The 24,277-nt window shown below is 42.8% G+C and overlaps 1 protein-coding gene across 5 annotated transcripts in view; it reads left to right on the forward strand.

The window, feature by feature from the left end:
* MTCL1 (microtubule crosslinking factor 1) overlaps positions 1-24,277 on the forward strand; it is a 194,990-nt gene that overhangs the window by 10,266 nt on the left and 160,447 nt on the right. For all 5 annotated transcript variants that reach the window (XM_054020424.1, XM_054020425.1, XM_054020426.1 and 2 more), the window contains exons 2-3: positions 14,344-14,568; positions 16,439-16,597. In XM_054020424.1, the coding sequence (XP_053876399.1) occupies positions 14,344-14,568; positions 16,439-16,597 (384 nt within the window). The remainder of the gene's footprint in view (positions 1-14,343; positions 14,569-16,438; positions 16,598-24,277) is intronic.

Consider the following 24,277-nt stretch of genomic DNA (forward strand, 5'->3'; position numbering starts at 1 on the left):
GATTGGAGTGCGGGGGAGGGTGTGTGCTCTGGGCTCAGGGCGAGGGGTTCAGAGTGTGAAAGAGTGCTCCAGGCTGAGCTTGGGGCAGGGGGTTGGGGTGCATCGGGGTGAAGGGTGCAACCTCTGGGAGGGAGTTTGGGTGCATGAGGAGGCTCTGGGATGGGGCAGGGGGTTGGGGTGCAGGCTTCCGCCAGGAGGTGCTTACCCTGAGTGGCGGCACAGTGGGGCTAAGGCAGGCTCCCTGCCTGTCCTGGCCCCACACCACTTCCGGAAGCTGCTAGCACGGCCGTGGGGGGGGAAGGGGTCACATGACTTTGTGTGCTGACTCTCCCTGCAGGCACCGCCCCTGCAGCTCCCATTGGCCGCAGTTCCCCATTCCTGGCCAGTGGAGCTGCGGGGGCAGTGCCTACAGGCAGGAGCGGAGCACAGAGACTCCCTCCCTCACCACGCAGGGACATGCTGGCTGCTTCCCGGAGCGGCGCGGGGCCAGAGCAGGAAGGGAGTCTGCCTTTAGCCCTGCTGTACCGCCAGACTGTTAGCAGCCGGAGACTATGATTGACTGGCAGAGGCTCCACAACTGTCTACCGGTTGGTGACCACTGCTAACATTCGTATGCCCCTTCATTCTTTGGCTACCATTCCAGAGGACATGCTTCCATGCTGATGACGCTTGTTAAAAAATAATGCATTAATTAAATTTGTGACTGAACTCCTTGGCAGAGAATTGTATGTCTCCTGCTCTGTTTTACTCGCATTCTGCCATATATTTCATGTTATAGCAATCTCGGATGATGATCCAGCACATGTTACTTGTTTTAAGAACATTTTCACAGCAGATTTGACAAAATGAAAAGAAGGTACAAATGTGAGATTTCTAAAGATAGCTACAGCACTTGACCCAAGGTTTAAGAATCTGAAGTGCCTTCCAACATCTGAGAGGGACGAGGTGTGGAGCATCCTTTCAGAAGTCTTAAAAGTCCAATGCAGACACTACAGAACCCGAACCACCAAAAAAGAAAATCAACCTTCTGTTGGCGGCATCTGACTCAGATGATTAAAATGAACATGCATCGGTCCACACTTTGAATCATTATCAAGCAGTACCTGTTATCAGGATGGACACATTGTCTCTGGAATGATGGTTGGAGCATGACAGGTGACATTGCAAACAAGAAGCGGGCAGCATTATCTCCTGCAAATGTAAACAAACTGCCTTATGTTGACCAACTGTGATGTGTAGCCCAGGCCATAGTTTCACAGAAGGAAACCTCTGAGGGTATGTCTATGTTGCAAAGAAAAACACATTGCACCAAGTCTCAGAGCCCAGGTCAATTGACTTGATGCGGTCCCACCAGTCTGTGCTTGTTTCCCGGGCCCAGAATCGGCGTTCCACGGCATGAACCTGCCCCAGTGACACCATGATTTCCACACTGCTGGGGCCTGTGCCTTGTGAGAGGTCTATGTCCATGTCAATTTCCTCATCACTCTCTTCGCCATGCCGCAATCGCCTCCTCGGCTGGTCCGGGTTTCGCCTTGGCATGTCCTGGCTCTGCATATACTCCAGGACAATGCGTGAGGTGTTCATAGTGCTCATAATTGCCGCGGTGATCTGAGCGGGCTCCATGATCCCAGTGCTAGCTAAGGCGCCTGGTCAGAAAAAAGGCGCGAAACTAGTATCTGATGGACCAGGAGAAGGAGGGAGGGCGGGAGGGAGGGAGGGGGGCCGAGTGACGACATGGCGTACAGGAACAGGGAATTAAAATCAAGAAAGGTGGCTGTGCATCAGGGAGAAACACAAACAACTGACACAGAATGGTCCCCCCAAAGATTAAACTGAAAACCCTGGGCTTAGCAGGCCGTTGATTTCACAGAGGAAGGGGAAGCAAATGAATACAGAACAAATCTATTTTTTACATCTTAAGCTGGCAGCCAACGGTGCAGCATGAGTGATAGCCTCTCCAGTATGATGATGACGGATACCAGTCATAATATACCATCGTCTGCCAAAAGGCAAGGGGCTGCTGCTGTGTAGCAATGCAGCCCCACGTCTGCCAGTCCCACGTCCGCCAGCACCCAGCATCGCCCTCGGCCTCTTCTGGGTGCTTAGCAGACAATACTGGGCAATTGGCAGAAAATAGTATACTACGATTGGTAGCCATCATCATCGAAACAGTAGCATGTCTGCCCAGGTGGCCATGATTGACAGCCACTCCAGTACGACGACGATGGGTACCAATCATAATATACCATCGCCTACCAAAGGGCAAGGGGCTGGTGCAATGCAGCCCTACGGCTGCCAGCCCCACGGCTGCCAGCCCCACGGCTATCACTCATGCTACACCGTCTACCACCAAAAGGCAGTTAGCAGCTGCTGCAGTGTAGCAATGCAGTCCCACGTCTGCCGGCACCCAGAGGACATATGGTGACGGTGAGCTCAGCTGAGCTGAGCGGGCTCCATGCTTGCCGTGGTATGTTGTCTGCACAGGTAACCCAGGTAAAAAGGCGTGAATCTATTGTCTGCCGTTGCTGTGACGAGGGGGGAGGGGCCTGACGACATGTACCCAGAACCGCCCGCGACACTGTTTTGCATCATCCGGGCATTGGGATCTCAACCCAGAATTCAAAGAAAAGGCGCGAAAGTAGTATCTGACGGATTAGGGGAAGGAGGGAGGGCGGGCCGAGTGACGACATGGCGTACAGGTACACGGAATTAAAATCAAGAACGGTGGCTGTGCATCAGGGAGAAACACAAACAACTGTCACACAGAATGGTCCCCCCCAAAGATTAAACTGAAAACCCTGAGTTTAGCAGGCCGTTGATTTGACGGAGGGAGGGGGAAGCAAATGAATACAGAGCAAATCTATTTTTTACATCTTAAGACGATGGTGCAGCGTGACTGATAGCCCTCGACATCTTTCTGGCAGCAAATACTGGGCGCTTGGCAGTTAGTGTATGACGATGGTCTTCAGGCCTATTGCACGATCGGCTGCTCGGGGAAGACTCTGCTAATGTTCGATGAGCCAACTTGTAATAGGACGGTTAACAGTCGTAATACACCATCTACTGCCAAAAGGCAAGCCCCACGGCTGCCAGCACCCAGATAGCCGATGAAGGGTACCAGTCTACTGCACCGTCTACCGCCAAAAGGCAGTTAGCAGCTGCTGCAGTGTAGCAATGCAGTCCCATGTCTGCCGGCACCCAGAGGACATATGGTGACGGTGAGCTCAGCTGAGCTGAGCGGGCTCCATGCTTGCCGTGGTATGTTGTCTGCACAGGTAACCCAGGTAAAAAGGCGCGAATCTATTGTCTGCCGTTGCTGTGACGGGGGGGGAGGGGCCTGACGACATGTACCCAGGACCCCCCACGACACTGTTTTTGCACATCCGGGCATTGTGATCTCAACCCAGAATTCCAAGGGGCGGCGGAGACTGCGGGAACTGTGGGATAGCTGTGGGATAGCTACCATACTGCAATGCTCCGGAAGTCGACGCTAGCCTCGTACTGTGGACGCGGTCCGCCGACTAGAGCACCTAGAGCATTTTATGTGGGGACACACACAATCGGCTGTATACAACCGGTTTCAATAAAACCGGCTTCTATAAATTCGAACTAATTTCGTAGTGTAGACATACCCTTAGGCTTGTGAGATTCGGGCTGTGGGCCAAAAATAGCAGTGTAGACTTTCCTGCTTAGGCTGAAATCTGCGTTCTGAGACTCTTCCCCACCCCCTCCCACCTTAGTTTCAGAGTCTGGGCTCTAGCCCGAGTGGGACTGTCTGCATTGCTATTTTTAGCTCTGCAGCTTGAGCCCCATTAGCCTGAGTTAATTGATCTGGACTCTGAGACTATGCCATGGATTTTTTTTTTTTTTTTTTTTTTTTTTTTGCAGTGTAGACATACCCAAAGACTATGAAGTCTGGAAAACTTGCAGAGTTTTCACTGAGGCACTTTGGGCCTGATAAACTATTATCCTCTAGGAACAGAATAATAAATGTGTGAATGATCAGATACTCACAAGTAGATAATCAAAGTGTAAGAAAGAGTAAATTAAGTTCTTGGCTTATAAAGTTGTGCCTGACTGGTTACACTCAGAAAAGTTCAATTACTGAATCTTTGGCTTCCTGAGTTTGTTGCTACTAAATTCTCTTTATTTGTTCTGGAACGAGAAGACTGTATTGTCAGACATTGTAAGCATAAATGACATTCCATTTGGCTGGATCTAAAAAAAAGTTGTGTGTTTTCTAGTTTAAAATCTTTGCTTTATCTCCAGTAATTCCATTTCTTTGTTTGTGTAATTAGACTGACATCTGGAAAGAAGAACTGCTTAACTTTTCTCTAAGCAATATTCTCTCTCTTCCAGGACTTCAGTGGGAGCAGAATCAGGCTCTTGTCATCATGAGATGAGAGGAGACTCAAAGTGCTTAGCATGTTTAGCCTAAATAAAAGAAGGCTGAGGGGCGATATGATTACTCTTTATAAATACACCAGAGGGATAAATACCAGGGAGGGAGAGAAGTTATTTAAGTTAAGCACTAATGTGGACACAATAACAAATGGATATAAACTGGCCATCAACAAGCTTAGGTTTGAAATTACATGAAGGTTTCTATCCATCAGGGAGTGAAGTTCTGGAACAGCCTTCCAAGGGAAGCAGTGGGGGCAAAAATTCAAGACCGAGCTTGATAACTTTATGGAGGGGATGTTCTGATGAGACTGCCTATAATGGCACGTAGCTGATCTGCAACTGCTAGCAGCAAATATCTCCAACGGCCAGTGATGAGATACTAGATGGGGAGGGCTCTGCGTTACTACAGAGAATTCTTTCCCAGGTGTCTGGTTGTTGGGTCCTGCCCACATGCTCAGTGTGTAACTGACTGCCGTATTTGCGGTTGGGAAGGAATTTTCTCCCGGTACGATTGGCAGAGACCCTCGGTTTTTTTTTCACCTTCTTCTGCAGCATGGGGCATGGGTCACTTGCAGGTTTAAACTAGTGTAAATGGTGGATACTCTGTAACTTGAAGTCTTTAAATCATGATTTGAGGACTTCTGTAACTCAGTCAGAAGTTAGGGTCTATTACAGGAGTGCTGGGTGAGTTTCTGTGGCCTACAATGTGCAGGAGGTCAGGCTAGATCAGTGGTCACCAACTGGTAGGTTGTGATCGACAGGTCGATCCTGAAGCTTCTGACAGTCGATCGTGATCTCCGGCTGCTAAAAGTCTGGCGGTGCAGCGGGGCTAAGGCAGGCTCCCTGCCTGCCCAGTCCCCGTGCTGCTCCTGGAAGCGGCCAGCACATCCCTGCGATCCCTGGGAGCGGGGGGCATGGGGTCTCTGCGTGTTGCTCCTGGCTGCGGGCACTGCTCCCATTAGCTGGGAATGGGGAACTGCGGCCAATGGGAGCTGCTGGGGTGGTGCCTGCAGGGAGGGGCAGTGTGCGGAGCCACGTGCCCACCCCCAGGGGCCGCAGGGACGTGCTGGCCACATGGGGCCGGGGCAGGCAGGGAGCCTGCCTTAGCTCTGCTGCACCACCACCTGGGAGCCATCCAAGGTAAGCACCGCCCGGTGGGAGCCCGCACTCATCCCACACCCCAACCCCCTGCCCCAGCCCTGAGCCCCCTCCAGAAGCCAGCACCCCAAATCCCCTCCTGCACCCCTGTACACCCTCCTGCATCCCAACACTGCCCCAGCCTGGAGCCCCCCCTGCACCCAAACTCCCTCACCCCCTTCTGCACCCCAATCCCATGCCCCAGCCTAGTGAAAGTGAGTGAGGGTGGAAGAGAGGGAGGGGGGATGGAATGAGCAGGGTGGGGCCTCGAGGAAGGGGCAGGGCCTTGGGGAAGGGATGGGATAGGTCCTGGGTTGCACTTAAATTCAAAAAGTGATCTTGTGTGTAAAAAGGTTGGAGACCACTAGCCTAGATGATCATGATGCTCCGTTCAGACTGTAAAGTCTGTGAGTCTATCAGACATGCAGAGAAGTAAAGATCATCATGCTCTCCACCTTGTCTTGCAATTGAAATGGCCACTTTGGGATATTGGAGCAGAGTGTATATATATCAGGACCCTGTTTAAGTATAGGTCCATCCTCTCAGTAATATATTCTTTTATAAACCATATCAGATCAGTTCTCCTTTACTAGATGAACAAACAGACATTTCTTTTATGTATTTATTTACTTTGATGTCTACTAAGTGCCCATTCCAAGTTCTCTATGCAATTTTACAAAATTCAAATATACTATCATAACACACGTAAGAAGCAATATCCTAATAATGTTTGTTCACCCACAATAATAATGAAAACAAACCTTAATGAAGGCATGGGTTGAATCCATCCGTCATTTCCAACTCTCTCTCAACCAGACTGAATCTTTTTCTTACGCTTCTAAGTTTGGGAGCTATTAACGTTCTGCGTCTCCTGTGCTTATGCTTTAACTTCAATGATGACTGACGTGTTTTCCTCTAGTGTGGCTTGATTAGTACATTTAAAAACCTGGGCCATTATAGTTTCAACTGTAATTTCCACTTCTCTGAGTCTTTTCTCCATGTCTGTTGTGAGGATTGCAAATTGTCACTCTTACTATTCACATCATCTCAGAGGCTTCAAATAGAATTCTTTCAAGTCAAATAACCAAACCTTCAGGCTAGTCTCTCTGGTAGTGTATTTATGCTTTGGGAGTTCCCCCTGAGAGGTCTGCCAGGCTGAAGTGTGCAATGTAAAAAGGAGGCATCTTTCTCGTTCTTGGCTGTGGGCGTTTATTTAGATGTGTTTCAGGACCTGGTTTTCACTGAGCACTGAGTCTGATGTATGCTATTTTATAGTATACTATGATCAGGTTTAAAAAAAGAGAGCCCATGTGCTGACATTCAATGGTTACATGCCTGCTCTCTTTAGCAACAGACTCCGCCCTTTAACACCACTCGAAACACCTTTAGGGCTGAGCACCTTTAGAGAAGAATAAACTGTTATTGAACAATTTTTTCATTTAAAATGGACATACATGCATCTCTTCTGCATGGGCATACCTGACTTTTTGCCACTGTGTTTGTTTTCTTCATTAGGAGCAAGGTCAGACCTTTATTTTGGACAATGAAAGGGTAACCCCTTTCTCCATAAATTATGTTGAGGTTCTCTGTCTCTCACATAGAATCTCCAAGTGCTATCGTGCAAAATCACATTCTGAAACCACATCTGATGTTTGGATCTGACTTGATATTTCAGAGTAATAGAACTTTGACTTTGCACCAGCAGTTCCACTTTTTAGTATTTAAAATAGATTTTCCTGATTTTCACATGAAGATGTTCAGTCTATTCCTTTTCGCTTGGCTGGAGAGTTGTGCATTGATACAAGCTCCAGAAAACATGAGTGGAACATTTCTAAGGCTGCCCATGTAGCAGTGTCAGGGATAACAATATGTGCAGAATATAGCTATTTTCCCACAACATACTATGAAACCAACAAGTTCCTTGGGGTACATATTAGCAAAAGCTATTTTTTATTTTATCTATTTGTTTATTTAGTGCTAAATATTATATGAAGAACACCATGGGGGTGAAGACTACTTTTCTTATTCCCTTATGTGCTCAGAAATGTTTGTGCCATCATTTGAAATGTGCACTCAAATGCCTTGTTGTACAACTCTGAAACTCACCCATGTGCTGAAGAACAGCCCCTTTGCCATCGAAAAGATTAAGAGGGTGGGTTCTAGTGCATTAAGAGGGTGATTTCTAGTTCATCCCCAAAGTTATATTTGAAAGAAATGAAATCTTATGAAGATATAAAAGAGCCCAGAGGCAGGCAAGTATAACAAATTATGACAGGCTTGCAAACTAAGAGCTGTGAGCAGAAAGGTTACGTGAATTTAACATGTGTAGTCTACAGTAAAAACAAAGGGCAGAGATGAATGTCTACAGAAATATAATTCACACCAGCTTGAGCAATTTTGCTGGGAATCATTAGGATGGAATGATTGAAGGAGGGGACTGGAGTCAACTGTCCAGCTAATAGAGGCCCCAGGATGAGACCTGGGTGACCATTGGCAGGAGGTTCTAGTCTAGAGACTAGTTGGTTGAGAATTTGAGACAGGGAAGAAGTCAAGAGTGGACCATTTGGAGGTTCTTAAGAAGCAGCAAAGTGGGCTCAATTTTGCTTAGCTTCACTGCTCATTAAGGTCAAGTTCATCTGTCCATGTTTGTGAACAGGCATAGTTTGATTTGGGGTTGACACATGTTATGCTCTAGGGGTATTGGGGACTTTGGTTTGACTGGGATAGTTGTTTCAACAGTTGGGATTGTTAGTGGGATGACAAGAGATTAACTTTCCAATTTGGATTGCAATTAGTAGTTTTTGATATGTGCATAATCCTTATAGCCATAATTACTTCAACCCCTTTATTGGATTATTTGCTTCTGGGAAGCGGCCAGATTACCCAGATGCAAGTACTGGATTGGATGAGTCAGCGGAGAGCCTTAAACAATAGATCTGACATGTATGAATGTTCCATTCATCTTAATGTGTTGTTAACTCTGAAATCTAAAGATGCTAATTTTAAAGTAAACACTTAAATATTAGCTAATAACACATTACCAAACTGTTATCCTCATGTTCCAAAGACACAACTGTCCCCTAAGCTGCTGCTGAAAACTCCAGCTTCCCTCCCGCTTAAAAAATTTAAAGTGCTGCTATGCGTTATTTATACAGAAATGTAGAGCATAGTGAAAATGTGGGGACAGCAAAAACAAACCAAAAAACCTAAAAAACAAAACAAAATTTATTAAAATAAACAAGGCTGGACTACTTTATTACATTTTTAATTTCATATTTCATTCATTAAAAAGCTTCTGTTTAAACAAATGTTCTTGCCTGTTTCATTTATGTTCAGTCTTCTACACCAGAATGCTATAGAAATCTGATTCAGTTTACCATGGAGTACACAGGGCCTGGATTATATGGTGTATATAGTATTTTGAAAGAATTCTGTTCAATTTGGTGTGTGTAGGGTTTAGTTCATTGTTATAGTATGTTATTTGTGGTTAATTAATTGACTTGCAACTTAATGGTATGTCTTCATTGCAGAGTTAACTCCCATTTTTTACACTCGAGTTACTCCTCCTGAGTTAGCCTAGCTTGAATGAGAGTAACCACACTGAAATAACACTTGAATTGCTGTGTCCACACTGATGCTGCACTCACTTGTGTTTTTCCCTAAGACTTCTGAGAGCACATTCCGTGATTCTTAATGCTGCAGTATGTTGAGCTATGTTATGAGTTCTTTCACAATGTATTGTGTGAGAACTTGTCTGTCCTTTCTGAGCACCCAGGGAGTATTGTGGGAAGGCATTGGAGGACTGGAGGTAGTCAAGCCTGCATCCACACTGCAACATCATTTTGCTAGCAGCTGATGAGATGTGCGCACTCAAGCTTTAGCCTATATCCCTTGATGGGATAGCTAGTTCAGGTTGAAAAATACTCCTGGTAAGGGTTTTTGTGTGTGAAAGAGAGTTGAGTTAATTGCAACACTCAATTTATAACTCAAGTTAACTTTGCAGTGAAGATAAGCCCTTGTTGTTAATAAAGTTAAGCAAAGTTGGATGCATCTTCTTTTGGCCAGGATGTTGTAAAGAGAACAAGCATCCAATACTTATTCGTTAGCAAAGATAAGATGGGAGATAACGAGCTTAAGGTGGAACAAGATAAATTTAGGTTAAATATTGGGAGAAATAAAACTACATATACAGTTGGGCCAATGGCCAACATAACATAAGAACATAAGAATGGCCATACTGGGTCAGACCAAAGGTCCATCCAGCCCGGTATCTGTCTACCGACAGTGGCCAATGCCAGGTGCCCCAGAGGGAGTGAACCTAACACGTAATGATCAAGTGATCTCTCTCCTGCCATCCATCTCCACCCTCTGACAAACAGAGGCTAGGGACACCATTCCTTACCCATCCTGGCTAATAGCCATTAATGGACTTAACCTCCATGAATTTATCCAGTTCTCTTTTAAACGCTGTTATGGTCCTAGCCTTCACAACCTCCTCAGGCAAGGAGTTCCACGAGTTGACTGTGCGCTGCGTGAAGAAGACCTTCCTTTTATTTGTTTTAAACCTGCAGCCCATTAATTTCATTTGGTGGCCCCTAGTTCTTGTATTATGGGAACAAGTAAATAACGTTTCCTTATTCACGTTCTCCACATCACTCATGATTTTATATATTTCTATCATATCCCCCCTTAGTGTCCTCTTTTCCAAGCTGAAAAGTCCTACCCTCTTTAATCTCTCCTCATATGGAGAGATTTTTTTGAGATGAGGAGACCGCATCTGTATGCATTATTCAAGATGTGAGTGTACCATGGATTTATATAAGGGCAATAAGATATTCTCCGTTTTATTCTCTATCCCCTTTTTAATGATTCCTAACATCCTGTTTGCTTGTTTGACTGCCACTGCACACTGCGTGGACGTCTTCAGAGAACTACCCACGATGACTCCAAGATCTCTTTCCTGATTAGTTGTAGCTAAATTAGCCCCCATCATATTGTATGTATAGTTGGGGTTATTTTTTCCAATGTGCATTACTTTACGTTTATCCACATTAAATTTCATTTGCCATTTTGTTGCCCTATCACTTAGTTTTGTGAGATCTTTTTGAAGTTCTTCACATTCTGCTTTGGTCTTAATTATCTTGAGCAGTTTAGTATTATCTGCAAACTTTGCCACCTCACTGTTTACCCCTTTATCCAGATTATTTATGAATAAGTTGAATAGGATTGGTCCTAGGACTGACCCTTGGGGAACACCACTAGTTACCCCTCTCCATTCTGAAAATTTATCATTTATTCCTACCCTTTGTTCCCTGTCTTTTAACCAGTTCTCAGTCCATGAAAGGATCTTCCCTCTTATCCCATGACAATTTAATTTACATAAGAGCCTTTGGTGAGGGACCTTGTCAAAGGCTTTCTGGAAATCTAAGTACACTGTGTCCACTGGATCCCCCTTGTCCACATGTTTGTTGACCCCTTCAAAGAACTCTAATAGATTAGTAAGACGTGATTTCCCTTTACAGAAACCATGTCGACTTTTGCCCAACAATTTATGTTCTTCTGTGTCTGACAATTTTATTATTTACTATTGTTTCAACTAATTCGCCCAGTACTGACATTCGACTTTCCGGTCTGTAATTGCCGGGATTACCTCTGGAGCCCTTTTTAAATATTGGCTTTACATTAGCTATCTTCCAGTCACTGTGTACAGAAGCTGATTTAAAGGATAGGTTACAAACCATAGTTAATAGTTCTGCAATTTCACATTTGAGTTCTTTCAGAATTCTTGGGTGAAAGCCATCTGGGCCCAGTGACTTGTTATTATTAAGTTGATCAATTAATTCCAAAACCTCCTCTAGTGACACTTCAATCTGTGACAATTCCTCAGATTTGCTTAGGTTTGGGAATCTCCCTAACTGCTTCAGTCTTCAGAGCTGAGGATAAGAATTCATTTAGTTTCTCTGCAATGACTTTATCGTCTTTAAGTGCTCCTTTTGTATCTCGATCGTCCAGGGGCCCCACTGGTTGTTTAGCAGGCTTCCTGCTTCTGATGTACTTAAAAAACATTTTGTTATTACCTTTTGAGTTTTTGGCTAGCTGTTCTTCAAACTCCTTTTTGGCATTTCTTATTACATTTTTACACATAATTTGGCAGTGTTTATGCTCCTTTCTGTTTACCTCACTAGGATTTGACTTCCACTTTTTAAAAGATGCCTTTTTATCTCTCACTGCTTCTTTCACATGGTTGTTAAGCCACGGTGGCTCTTTTTTAGTTCTTTTACTGTGTTTTTTAATTTGGGGTATACATTTAAATTGGGCCTCTATTATGGTGTCTTTGAAAAGTGTCCATGCAGCTTGCAGGGATTTCACTCTAGTCACTGTACCTTTTAATTTCTGTTTAACTAACCTCCTCATTCACAAGAGAAGTGGTGAAATCACTATCATTGGATACAGTCAAGGCTAGATTAAACACACACCTATTAGAAGTGATTTAGAAATACATTAATCTTGCCATATTGCAGGGGACTGGCATAAAATGATGCATCCAGAGTGATTCATGACAAGTCTGTAAGTCCCACATCAGAGTTACCACTTGTTAGGAGAAAGAAGAACAGGAGTACTTGTGGCACCTTAGAGACTAACAAATTTATTAGAGCATAAGCTTTCGTGGACTACAGCCCACTTCTTCGGATACAGACTAACACGGCTGCTACTCTGACACTTGTTAGGGTAACTTGATAATTTTCAGTTATGTTTGAGTTTAAAGGGACATTGCCAACTAGGCCAGTGTGTGGCTAGCTCCTGTGTAGGCATCTTGGGTTTGATGGTGGAGATGAAGACAAAGGAGCTCCCACCTCTTTTTTCCAGCTCAAGGGCTGGTCAGGATCCTGTTGATGAGTATGTTCCCTGCTCCTCCTTGGGTCTTGTGGGTATTAGGTAAGTGAAAGGAGGGAGGGGAGGGAAACATTGTGGGAAGGTTTGGGTCACAACCCTACCTTTCTACTTCCATTCTAGCCTGCATTTGAAAGGGGGACATGTACACCCCTTTCAAGGATTGGATAACTTCCATGCTAGTGAGCACTGCTTCAGAACCCCTGGCAGAATTTTTAGTAAGACATGAACAATATGATAGTTACTGATGTTTATATTACTGTAAAAATAAACAGTTTATATGGAAATAATTTTGTGGAAATGTTTCCATTTACGTTAAGCTTTGTAAAAACAGCATACAGTTATCCTGGAACTAGAACATGCAAAATAAAAGGTGTTGAACACCCATTGTGATTGACACTGTACAAATACATGTATAGACAAGATCCCTGTCCCAGGGAGATTACAATCTAAGACCCCGATCCAGCGAACACTTACAAACATGCTCAACTTTACACATGTGAGTAGTTCCATTGAAGTGAATAGTACCATCCATGTGTACAATTAAGCTTGTGCAACAGTGTTTGCAGGATGGGGCATAAGAAGACAAGTCACATAAGATGTGTGTGTTGGGGTGTGTGTGTGTGTGGGAAAAAAAGAGTAGGAACTGAAAACTTAGAAAGGGGAACAAGAAGGATGTCATCTGCTTTAGCTTGTGCATGTTTTAGAAGCAAGAAATTTAATTATTAGCTAAAAGTAGGCAGGAGACAACTCTGAAAATACTGCAGACATATTATGTAACAGTTTTTTCCTGTGAATATTGCTAATAGTGCTTGATTCTGTTGCTCATTAAAATACATAACTATGCCTTTTTGATTTGGCTAATAATATACTGCAGCTGTATCAGTCGTTCTGGAGGATTTTATGGTGGAGAACATCTCTTGTCCTTGCTCTTTGCCTTGGCATGAGTCCATTCTTATTTTAAACTTCATTAATAATAGAGCTGTAGAGATCCCCTGAGCCACCATGTAGTAATTTAATGGCCTATACCCTGAGCTGGAAGGCCTATATAAGAGTTTTAACTCAAAAGCGTCAATCACGCACAGATTAAATGACTGGGAATGATAGAGCTTATCCTCTTCCAGAAGCGGTTTACCCTGCTGTAAACCTTAATATCTGACTTTAGCGGGCATGTTCCTCTCCTGGTATAATTTAGAATTGGGACAATTAAAAGATTTTAGGAATGGCATGACCTGTTTACATTCGTGTTGACACAGATATTTTTCTGCCCACGTGATTCTGGGATTGGTAAGTGTGTCTGCGCACACCCTGCATAGGTGAGGGAGGGGGTTTTCAACTGACTGGGAATTCAATGTGCATGCACGAAAAGACTTGGACATAAAGCATTCTGATGTGGAACAGTTGATTATTTGGCTGTAAATTGAAAAGTTCATGTTGCAAAGATTTATTAAAGTTATTAAAGCAGGAAAGAACATTTTATTTCTTCAAAGCACTCTCTATTATAAAGACATCACACAGAGAAGTTCAGGCACTTAAGTAGGTTTGCTATAATTCTGATGAAATAAACAATCAGCTAAGGTAATGGCTAATTATTATGTAAATTTCATTTTAATTCATTAGGGGAAGGAAAGGGGAAGGTGTTATCGGTTTCAGGAGACAGATACACATCCTGGTAACCCTGGTCCATTCTTAATTACCATGGCAATTAAAACAAATAGAACAGACATTCATTAATGTAATTCAACATAACTATTCTAGTAAGGGATAATATTGATATTCCCGTGACATCTGGAACTGCATATTGGAATCTACATCACCTTTTTGATATTGTATCTTGACAAGCAAGTTTCTTTTTTATTCTCCTGGATGAGATTTAGAGATATAATGGAGAGGTGTTTTGACTTTTCACAGGATGAATTGGATGAACTTCGGGCTGAAATGGAGGAGATGCGTGACAGTTATTTAGAGGAAGATGTTTATCAGCTGCAGGAACTCCGGAAAGAGCTGGACCGTGCAAACAAGAACTGCCGCATCCTGCAGTATCGTCTCAGGAAAGCAGAACAGAAAAGTTTGAAAGTTGCGCAGACAGGCCAAGTGGATGGAGAGCTCATTAGAAGTTTGGAGCAAGATTTAAAGGTGGGTAAGGTACTTGTATGGAATATATTCATAGCAAAAAGTGAAAGGACACAATCTTAGTCTTTGGTCAAAATAACAGATATAAAAGTAACATAAAACAATTATTTGTATTTCTCAAAATATCAGACCCAGTGTCCTTATTTCTTGGCAGAGAGCAAATATGCAACTTAACGTCATGAAAAAGGGACTTAACTAAATGAAAACTATACACAAATTCAAATGAAAGGAACACTTATCAAGTTACATTTATATCTTCTTCACCTTTGCCTTATCCTGTCAATCAGGGTTGGCGGCGGCTGTTGTTCATCTCCAAGTGTTATTGTCAAGAGCATCTTCCAAGCTGACATCAACCTCCTTCATGTTCTTCTTCAGAGTCTCAAACTACCTTTTTCTGGGTCTCCCTCATGGTCTTTGTCCCATGATTACTAGCTCTTGTCCTCTCTGGCCAACATATCCCAGATCTCATCATCTCAAGTGACCCAGCCATCTCAGTCAATGCTTCCTCAGCTGCATGTGGCCAGAATACAATAGCCTTTGCCCATTTTTTATCACCATCAGGTGAAGCAGTTGCATGCTGCTTCCAGTTGATGCCCTAGTATTGTACTGATATATTCTCTGAAGATGAAGACCATAGAGCATGTGTGACTGGCACAACTTTTACAAAGCACCCGCCGGGCTGATGTTCTTGGTTTGAAATTGAAGTTCCTTCTCCCAGATGGACTGCCTGCCACATCTAACGAGCCCCACCTGCCCAGAGCAATCTGGCTATAAAGTGCCAAACACCCCCACCTTTTACACTCTCACTTCCAGTTAAGAACTTCTCTGCCATGAGAAGGCAAGTGGTAGGAGTTTAGCAGTCAGAGGCTTTGTATTGTGCCAACTGCATGAGGCATTTTAGGGAGTGAGAACTGATCCTCAAACCCACCTCAGCCATAATAGTTCTTTGGGAGTTATTTTCATAGATTTCTTGTAAAAATGATTTTCTTTCTGTATTACCAAAAATCTTAGAATACTGTATCTAAATTTTAAAAATCTAATATATTTTCAACGTTTATGCTGTTTATTTCCTTTTTTTGCATTTCACTTAGCTTGGAAAATTGAAAATAGACTAATTAAAATCATGTTTCCTTTTAGTCAGTTCCAATTCATGGTGATCATCCATTAGCAGTTTGGTACCATGTTTGGGTTGCAGACACTGTTGAAAAATACCATTCCTATAAAAATAAACAGTTTATATTGAAATAATTTTGTGGAAACGTTTCCATTTACGTTAAGCTTTGTAAAAACAGCATACAGTTATCCTGGAACTAGAACGTGCAAAATAAAAAGCTTCCTGCAGCTGCTAATTGTATTGCAGTTCAAAATCAGCTTCACTTTTCTAAATATGTTTGGGGGAAATATTCATCGTTGCCCATGTTAAGTTGAACCTAGCAAACCTGTGTAGTCTTCTTTATTTTTTGGTTTTCTTATCACTTTTACCTAGTACTGACTGCTGTTGATGCAGCAAGACCTGGTAGATGAGGCTGCCACACAGTTGCTGTTTTGATCAAAATGCTGATCTGTCAATTTTAACAGTATAACTCCTGCATTTTTATTATTATTATTATTACTATTATGCTATCCCTAGGGTTTCTGAGCTTGATGTGTCAAGGGAAATGCTTTGATAGGTCTAAAGTTCCCATCTTCATTTTCTCCATTGGAAACATGAATGTAAATGAATAAGAACTATGGTTTGAGTATTCAAAACTGGGTCTAATAATTTAAATTGAAGATCCCTTGATTATCCAAGATTGTAATGTGTGTGTGTGTATATATATTGCATGTTCAGGTAGTTAGACTTCATATGGGATGTTTATGCCATTCTAACCAGGTAGCCAAAGATGTATCTGTCAGACTGCACCATGAACTGGAGAGTGTGGAGGAGAAACGTGTTAAAGCAGAAGATGAGAATGAAATCCTTCGGCAGCAGATCATTGAGGTGGAAATATCCAAACAGGCACTGCAAAATGAGCTGGAAAGGTTGAAAGAGGTAAGCACTAGCCAGGAAAATCATGCCAAACCATGTTCTTGGGTTAAATGGAAATTTGTTATCAAAACATCTTAGAATATTTCGGAAACAAAGAATATTAAAATACCTGCTGCCATTGGAGTTGCTGATACAATTGGCACTGATAATCATCTGCAAAATATTTTTTAAATGCCCAGCGGCATTCATAATTTAGAAACCATTGTGAAGCCATCAACTATTTTTTATCCAGTGCCCATCACAGTGCGTATATCCCATTTTATACACTACGGACTAGATCAGGGATCGGCCACCTTTGGCACGCGGTCTGTCAGGGAAATCCGCTGGTGGGCCGGGATAGTTTGTTTACCTACAGCGTCTGCAGGTTCAACTGATCGCAGCTCCCACTGGCCGCGGTTCACTGTTCCAGGCCAATGGGAGCTGCAGGAAGTGGCATGGGCCGAGGGATAGGCTGGCTGCTGCTTTCCGCAGCCCCCATTGGCCTGGAACAGCGAACCGCAGCCAGTGGGAGGTGCAATCAGCCGAACCTGTGGACGCTGCAGGTAAACAAACCATCCTGGCCCACCAGCGGATTTCCCTGGTGGGCTGCGTGCCAAAGGTTGCCAATCCCTGGACTAGGTCCTGCGTGTCTCAGTTTTTACTCAGGCAAAACTCCCATTGACTTCAATATGATAATGTAAGATCTGGAAATTTTGCTTACGTTAGGTTTGAGTAAATCTTACAAGATTTGTTCCTGAAAGGTTAATTTAGATTTACAGAGTAAATCTTGGCTTACTTTACTTGCTGACATCAGAGGGACTATTGGCGGAGCAAGGCAGATAGGAATTGGTTTGTAATGCACAAAAACCATTGAATTGAGAAACAAAAATGCTGCGTGTTAGGAAAAGGAATAATTTCTATTGTACTTGACACATATTCATAATGGATAAAATGATGCTGCTTGGAAGGAAGTGAGGTGAGGAATGGAGGACACAATAAAGGAAGATGGAAGACCAAACATGGCCCATATCCTGATCTATAGTAGCATCTCTTTTCTTGTCACAGTACAGCATGTTGGTAGCCCACTGTCTCTGGTCGTTCTTAACCCAGATTGAGATAGAACATTTAAACATAATGAGGTAAGGCATTTATCCTCTGAGCTGTGGACAGATTTAGAGAGCTAGTGTAATGATGTGTTTATTTTAATCTTTCAAACAGTGCTTGTGAATCAACTGGCACAAAGCCTGATTCATTTGTATAAGGTTGACAAACCATATTTAATTTCTGTGTGCATTTAGGTTGTGAGGAGAATGAGTTCATTGCAATAATTTTGGAGCTTACTATACATAAAGTGGCAGCTCCTCAGCTGGTGTCAACTTCAGTGGAGCTATGTCAGTTTATACCAGCTGAGGATTTTCCCCAAAAGGACAGTCTGGCTGATGCCTTAGTTATAGAGGGTTTTGTTTATTTGTTTTTTTTACTTTAAGCTATTTGCAGATGTTGTGCTTATAGGGCATCATAATTTGCTAAAAGAAATGGCAAGCGCATGCCATACAAAACCCTTCCATCCGCTATACAAGCTAATTTTTATAACTGGCTATGCATTGTTCTAATGTAGTGGTTATCAAACTGCAATCCACAGAGCCTCCTGCCTGGTGGTCTTTAGGAGGAGGTATTTTGAGAACGAAGGTATGGCTGATCAGAGCAATGGGAGACCAAATGGTCCAACAAAGGAAAATTCACTAGGGAAAGGATAGAACAATAGGATTCACTCAAGCTGAGGACCTGTTAGGGAATAGGTAAGGCATAAGTCCGAGTCATTTATTGAAAATGTACCAAATATTTGTATGTATTGAGTGCCGGAGATTCACTTGGCACTGAAAATGAAGAAGACATAGTTCCTGCCCTAAAGAGCTTACAACCAAATAAGTGGAAAATGTCATTTCTCTTCAGCATTATTTGATAGAGACAAAGCTGTACAAGAATATAGTGTAGACATGCTGGTAGGAAAGTTAGTCCATTGGTGATCAGTAGAAAAGCCAGTCTAAAGGCTGTTCAGAAAACCCTTCATCTTTTGTATACTGTAGTGTTCTTGGAGGCCTTTGCAAGGTGTGATGATGGCCTCAGAACCAGGAAGCTGTATAACTATCTCGGTCATTCTTTTAATAAATGAATAAACAAGGCTTCTGTTCAGATTGCTGTGATCCACCATGCCACGTTTAAATGTTTTAATCTGGAAGGAGGGGAGAAGAATGTGTTTCCTGCTCAAGATGAGGACAGTAATGCATACTGAGAAACAAACTCTGTTCCCTCCCACCTGGCCACAGCACGCCCTTAACCAGAGAAACGATGCTCAGTAGCTGTGCAGATGGGAGGTAGATAGGATTTGGAGACCCTGCACCACATTCTGCAGAGCTCTGCATTGTAAGAGCAACCTGCAACCAAGTGCAGAGGGAGAGGAGGAGTGGCAAAGTGGGGTGTCAGGAAGGGGCAATCAATCTAGTTATGTGGGATAGGATGGATGTGCACTGGCTGTGAGGACTGCTACAGCCCTGTGGTTGCAGTAGTGGCTGTAATGTGCCTTTGTGACTATTATGCAGGACGGGGAGTAGGACTACTCCTTCCTCCCAGCCTCTGACAGAGGTTTCCAGTGTGTAGCTTGTCCCTCATGCCTATTTCCTGGGATCTAGGATTTGGCCTTTATGGTTGGATAGTAGTTGGGATAATGTTGTAGATAAAATTATATATATAAAAAAACCTACAATAAAAGAATGTTGAAGATGTGAAGACTAGCTCTCATAAGTTAGGAAATGCCAGAATTAAGGCTTCCTGTGCAACCATAATGTGGCCCCCTTGTGCAACCATAATTTGACCCTCTTGGTGCATGTGCATTATGATAGTCTTTTAAATTACATGATTACAAACTGTTTTTTCCAAAGGGCCCCTTCCCTATTCGAGGCATAGGTTGGATGGTGCTCACTGAGTGGGTAGTTAATGTACAAAAATTTGATTATCAGCTCTTCAGTCTAGCAGACAAAGATATAACAAGATCCAATGTCTGGAAGCTGAAGCTAGACAAATTCAGACTGGAAATAAGGTGAAAAAATGTAACAGTGAGGGTAATTAACTGTTGGAACAATTTACCAAAGGTCACAGTGCATTCTCCATCATTGGCAATTGTTAAATCAAGACTGCATGTTTTTCTAAAAGATCTACTCTAGTTCAAACAGGAATTAATTCAGGGAAGTCCTATGGCCTGTGATATACAGAAGGTCAGACTAGATGATCAGTGGTCCCTTCTGGCTTTATAATCTATGAATTTCTCTTTATCCTCATCATTCAACATGTGACTCCATGCATTATTTACTGCACACCATCCTAACATTGAACCAAAGAGAATTATTGATTTCCTCTTGGGTTTTCTTATGGTGTTCTCTCATCATAGTATCCCAGTGCTTCACAAACATTAATGAATTTATCTTCATAATGCCCTTGCCCTTGTGAGATGAAGTAATATTATCCCAGGTTTAGAAATGGGGCACTGATGCACAGAACTGTCAAAAGTATCAACTCCTTTTGAGTCTATATCTGAGATGCCTAGGACCTGATTGTTTCAGAATACTTAGCATTTTATAGCACTTTATATATTCAGAGCAGAGCTCCCTTTAGCTGAGCTGCAGCTGTCAGTGCTAGCACTTCAGCAAATCAGACCCCAGTTGTCTCAATTTGGGTACCCAAAAAATTAAGGAACACACGGTGGACACCAGTGAAAATGTTAGTTTATACAATTTGCCCAGCATCAAATAGGTGGTAGAGGCAGGGATAGAATTCAACTTTCTAGGGCAACATTCAACTGCTTTAACCATGAAACCCTCCTTTCTCTTCCTGCAATACCCTGCCTCGTTCACTACACACCTTCCAGTTTCTGCAGCAAATGAAGCGGGGGTCTTACAGGCAACAGCCTCCTTCACTACACAATCCTGATTCATCCCCAGAGTGGATGCATCCTGTGAACTGAATAAGGCAGCGATCCTGTGAGAGAAATAATATGTGATCATGTAATTAAAGACTGCATCATAATGTGTGTTCACAAGAAGGCTGAATTAAGGTTGCACAGGCAACCTCTATTTCAGTCATTTCCTAACCTTTGAGTGCCTGACTTTTCAACCTTTATGTTCTTTTAACATTTGTGTGTGTGTAATTTTCTAAGATTTTTTTTTTAAGTTTACAAATTGAGAACACAAATTCCATTGTGTGGTACCATAATGACCACCCCCCCCTTCAACCTCTCATGGGTCAACATCAGTGTTGGAATCTTTAGAGCCTCATTCTTGGAAATGACTGAACCATTTTAGCTGAAACTAAGAAAAACAACATAAAAGCCTGAGACAGTCACCCATCATGGAAAATTTCAACCTGAGTGGTTTATGTTTGGCAAAATTATAAGCAATGAAAACAGGTCCTTATAATGGAAAGCATCAGTCAACCTTAGCTTTAAGTGACACTACTTGTGCTGCCTACAATATGGTTCAGAATAATCCATTCTCCAAACTTCAGTAGCTGCCTAGAAATGGCAATGAACCACCCCCGCTCCACGTTGCACAAAAGTATTGAAAATGCATAGAGCTTGCTTCTTTTCCCTGAGAGGAGAATAGTTTGTGTCTCTTATTTGCAGCTGCTAAATGTATATTTTGATGTATTCTTTGTGCTTGGAGTTTTCAGCCAGCAAAGAGAAAAAGACAGACAGTGACATGGCAGGGTTCAAGTTGCTTAAAAAGGGTAGCCCTGCTGAAAAAGACAAAGAATGGGGAGGATTAGGAATGAGGTAGCAGCTGCAGAAAGATTTGACATGAATGTTATAAAACGGTTTAGCAAGAAATGAATGAGATTGTGTAACCAGGGAGAAAGGGGGATTTATTTTCTGTGGAAAAGCCCTATTGAGCAGCTGATAACCTTCCTCTGTTGTCATTGAAGGCAAAAGAGCTGGGGGGGAGGAGAGCAATCTGAGATTGTCACTTTCTCTGTCATTGGGAGCTGTGACATAACTGCCTTCTCCTAGTTCCCCCTGTCCTGCACAGGCTCTCTGAGCTAATTCAAAGATAAAATCATTTGCATTTAGAATCCTTTCCCTTAGCAGGCATGAATGGTGTTCTCCAGATTTCTTTATTCAGGAAATCACTTCCAGTTATTGGGGGGCCTTTATTGTAACTTAGGCTTGTTATCATTCTCCAGAAGGAAGGTACAGGTAGAATGGGAAAGCAAGAGAGTGAGAGGAGACAGGTCCTGTTCATTTTCATCTGAGGGGATGGAGAAATGAAAGTCTGGGGACCAGCAGTACTCTTGTTAGGGTGCATGAATTTAGATGAAAACTAAAGCATACTGTAAATGAGGTTCCGCAGGATGCTGCAAACTCTTTAGGACAATTGTGTCTCCCAATGCTCTTTATTTTGGAAGATCACATGATAATAGAGATACTCTCATGTACCCGTCCCAGCCCTCAGCCCCACCCTACCCTTCCACTGCTTGGCTCTTGGAAAGTTCTTACTACGAAATACCACATAGTGCTCGAACAACCGCAGCTCAAGGACCGCTACTTTCAAGTAAAAGTTAATTTTCTGTTGTGGTTGAAATATTGTTCTGTTTAACAAAATGGAAGGCTGTATTAAGACACTAATAAAAATAGAAGTGATGGGTCACTGAACTGGCTTTATCCTATGCTGTTTAGAGCCAAATTCCAACCAGAGAGACACATGCACAACTCCCTTTGGAGGCAGTGGAAGTAGAAAGGATGTGTCTGAGAGAAAAAAATAGCTTTATTTACATGATATGGTAAAACAAGCTGGAGGTTACTTTTCAGGGCTGTGCACAGGGAGTTATCCTCAGGGTCCAGACCAACTGCTGGCTGCTCCTTGACTAACTGCTGCTAGGCAACAAATGAGCCCAGTTCTGCTGCCTTGGAACTGACAGAGTGGCCACAGCCCCTGATTGGCTGCTGATTTAGCAGCACTGCTTATACACCTGGCCCCCACAACAGATAAGCGGCTCCTCAATGTGTACCATGCCCACACCTGCATTTGCCCTTGTTTCAGTCTCCTCTCTGGTGTAAATATACAAGGTATGAGGTAAAGATGGATCAGGCTTCAATTCCTTTGGCACAGTTGGCAGAATTTACTCCTCTAGTGTATCATTTGGAGAACACATATCCTATAATCTATTAAGCTAAGACTTTATGCTTATATGGTTAAGGTAGCGCTTGACAGTCTTCAGTCACTTCTCTAGTGAAGCTAGAGGGTGGATTCTCATAGCTTCTTGATTCTTTGTATCAAAAGCAATTATATTTTTTTCATGCACCTTTTGTTTCTGTTAGCTAGCACCAGGTTTGAATCATAGGAATTGGTTGGGCACCAGTGCAAGAAGAGGGGAGAGAGAACCAGTAAAGTACAGAGTCAAGTAACATTTAAAAAGCATAGCAAAGTTATCCTGTTGATATGGTAATCCTATTTAGGGGTTACCAACCATGAGAGCTATAGTAGTGAAGTCTTCTGCAATGATTAGTGAAGAAATTGAGAGGCAAAATGTTCTCCTGTAGTGCAATTTTGTAGTGTCTGACTTTTTTTACTTGGAAAAATAATGAACCAGAAGACTCCAATATCAGCCACTAAATACATTCTGATCATGCACATCATTCTAGGTATTTCTTACTACAGTCCATGTTTGGCAGCAGTCATTTGATTGTGTTTACAAGCCCAGTGCCACAGATGAGTATAATATTCTGGGAATGATTAATTAACAATGCCTCTACTGATCATAGTCTAGCTTTTTAAAACATGCCTGCAAACCTCATCTCATGGTACTCAAACTGGGCACAGCCTCCAAAGAACACTGTCTTCCTATAAATCAGACTGTCCACAGCCTCACTCCTTGAGGCTTTTATAGACCTCAGCTGACCTTTACATGTAGATAATGTTACTGTTTGGGATGATGACATTCACAGTGGAAAAGTGATCTACCGTAGCTGCAGATTTGCCCAAATGCCAGTTAGTTACAATGAAACCTGCCTAATAAATTAGCTGAGATTTGGCAAATGCCAGATTGTAGGCACTTTTGTTTTTAAATATTTTTAAGCCTTTTGGTATGAAAACTAGTGCAGATCTAAGCCCCCGAAAGTTCACAGCATGCATCCATTTCCCTTTCTTCCATCCCTCTGCCAAATACACCCTCCCCCCCCAAAAAAACCCTCAAACATGTTCTATATCATATGTGCTGTGGACTCGGCCACTGTGGTGCAAGCTGTGGTCAAGGTATCATCCTGAATATTCAGTCTTTTATTGTGAAATTCCTTTGTGGTTAACTCCGTGATGAAGCTTATCACCTGCAAGACTAGTGAATGCACCCAGTTAGTCATGCTCTGCACTTGAGGAGATGAGTACCTAATTGGCTCCTGGCCAGAGTGGGCAGAGCTAAGCCATTATAAGTGGACTGAAAGAGGTCAGTTGAGGGGGAAGACTATAGGGGAGACAGGGTTAGGGTAACAGACAGAAATAATGGGGACAGCGTGTAACAGAGGCAGCATAGGCTCCTGTGAGAGAAGCCGCAAAATAGGGATTTTGCAAGTACAAGAAGAGAACTTCAGTAGTCCAAGGGGGCAGAAGAATTATCCAGATTTAGTTGGACTTGTTGGTAATACCCCAGATAGGGGTTTGA

This window comes from Malaclemys terrapin, chromosome 2, assembly GCF_027887155.1.
Source record: "Malaclemys terrapin pileata isolate rMalTer1 chromosome 2, rMalTer1.hap1, whole genome shotgun sequence".
NCBI classification, from domain to species: Eukaryota; Metazoa; Chordata; order Testudines; family Emydidae; genus Malaclemys; species Malaclemys terrapin.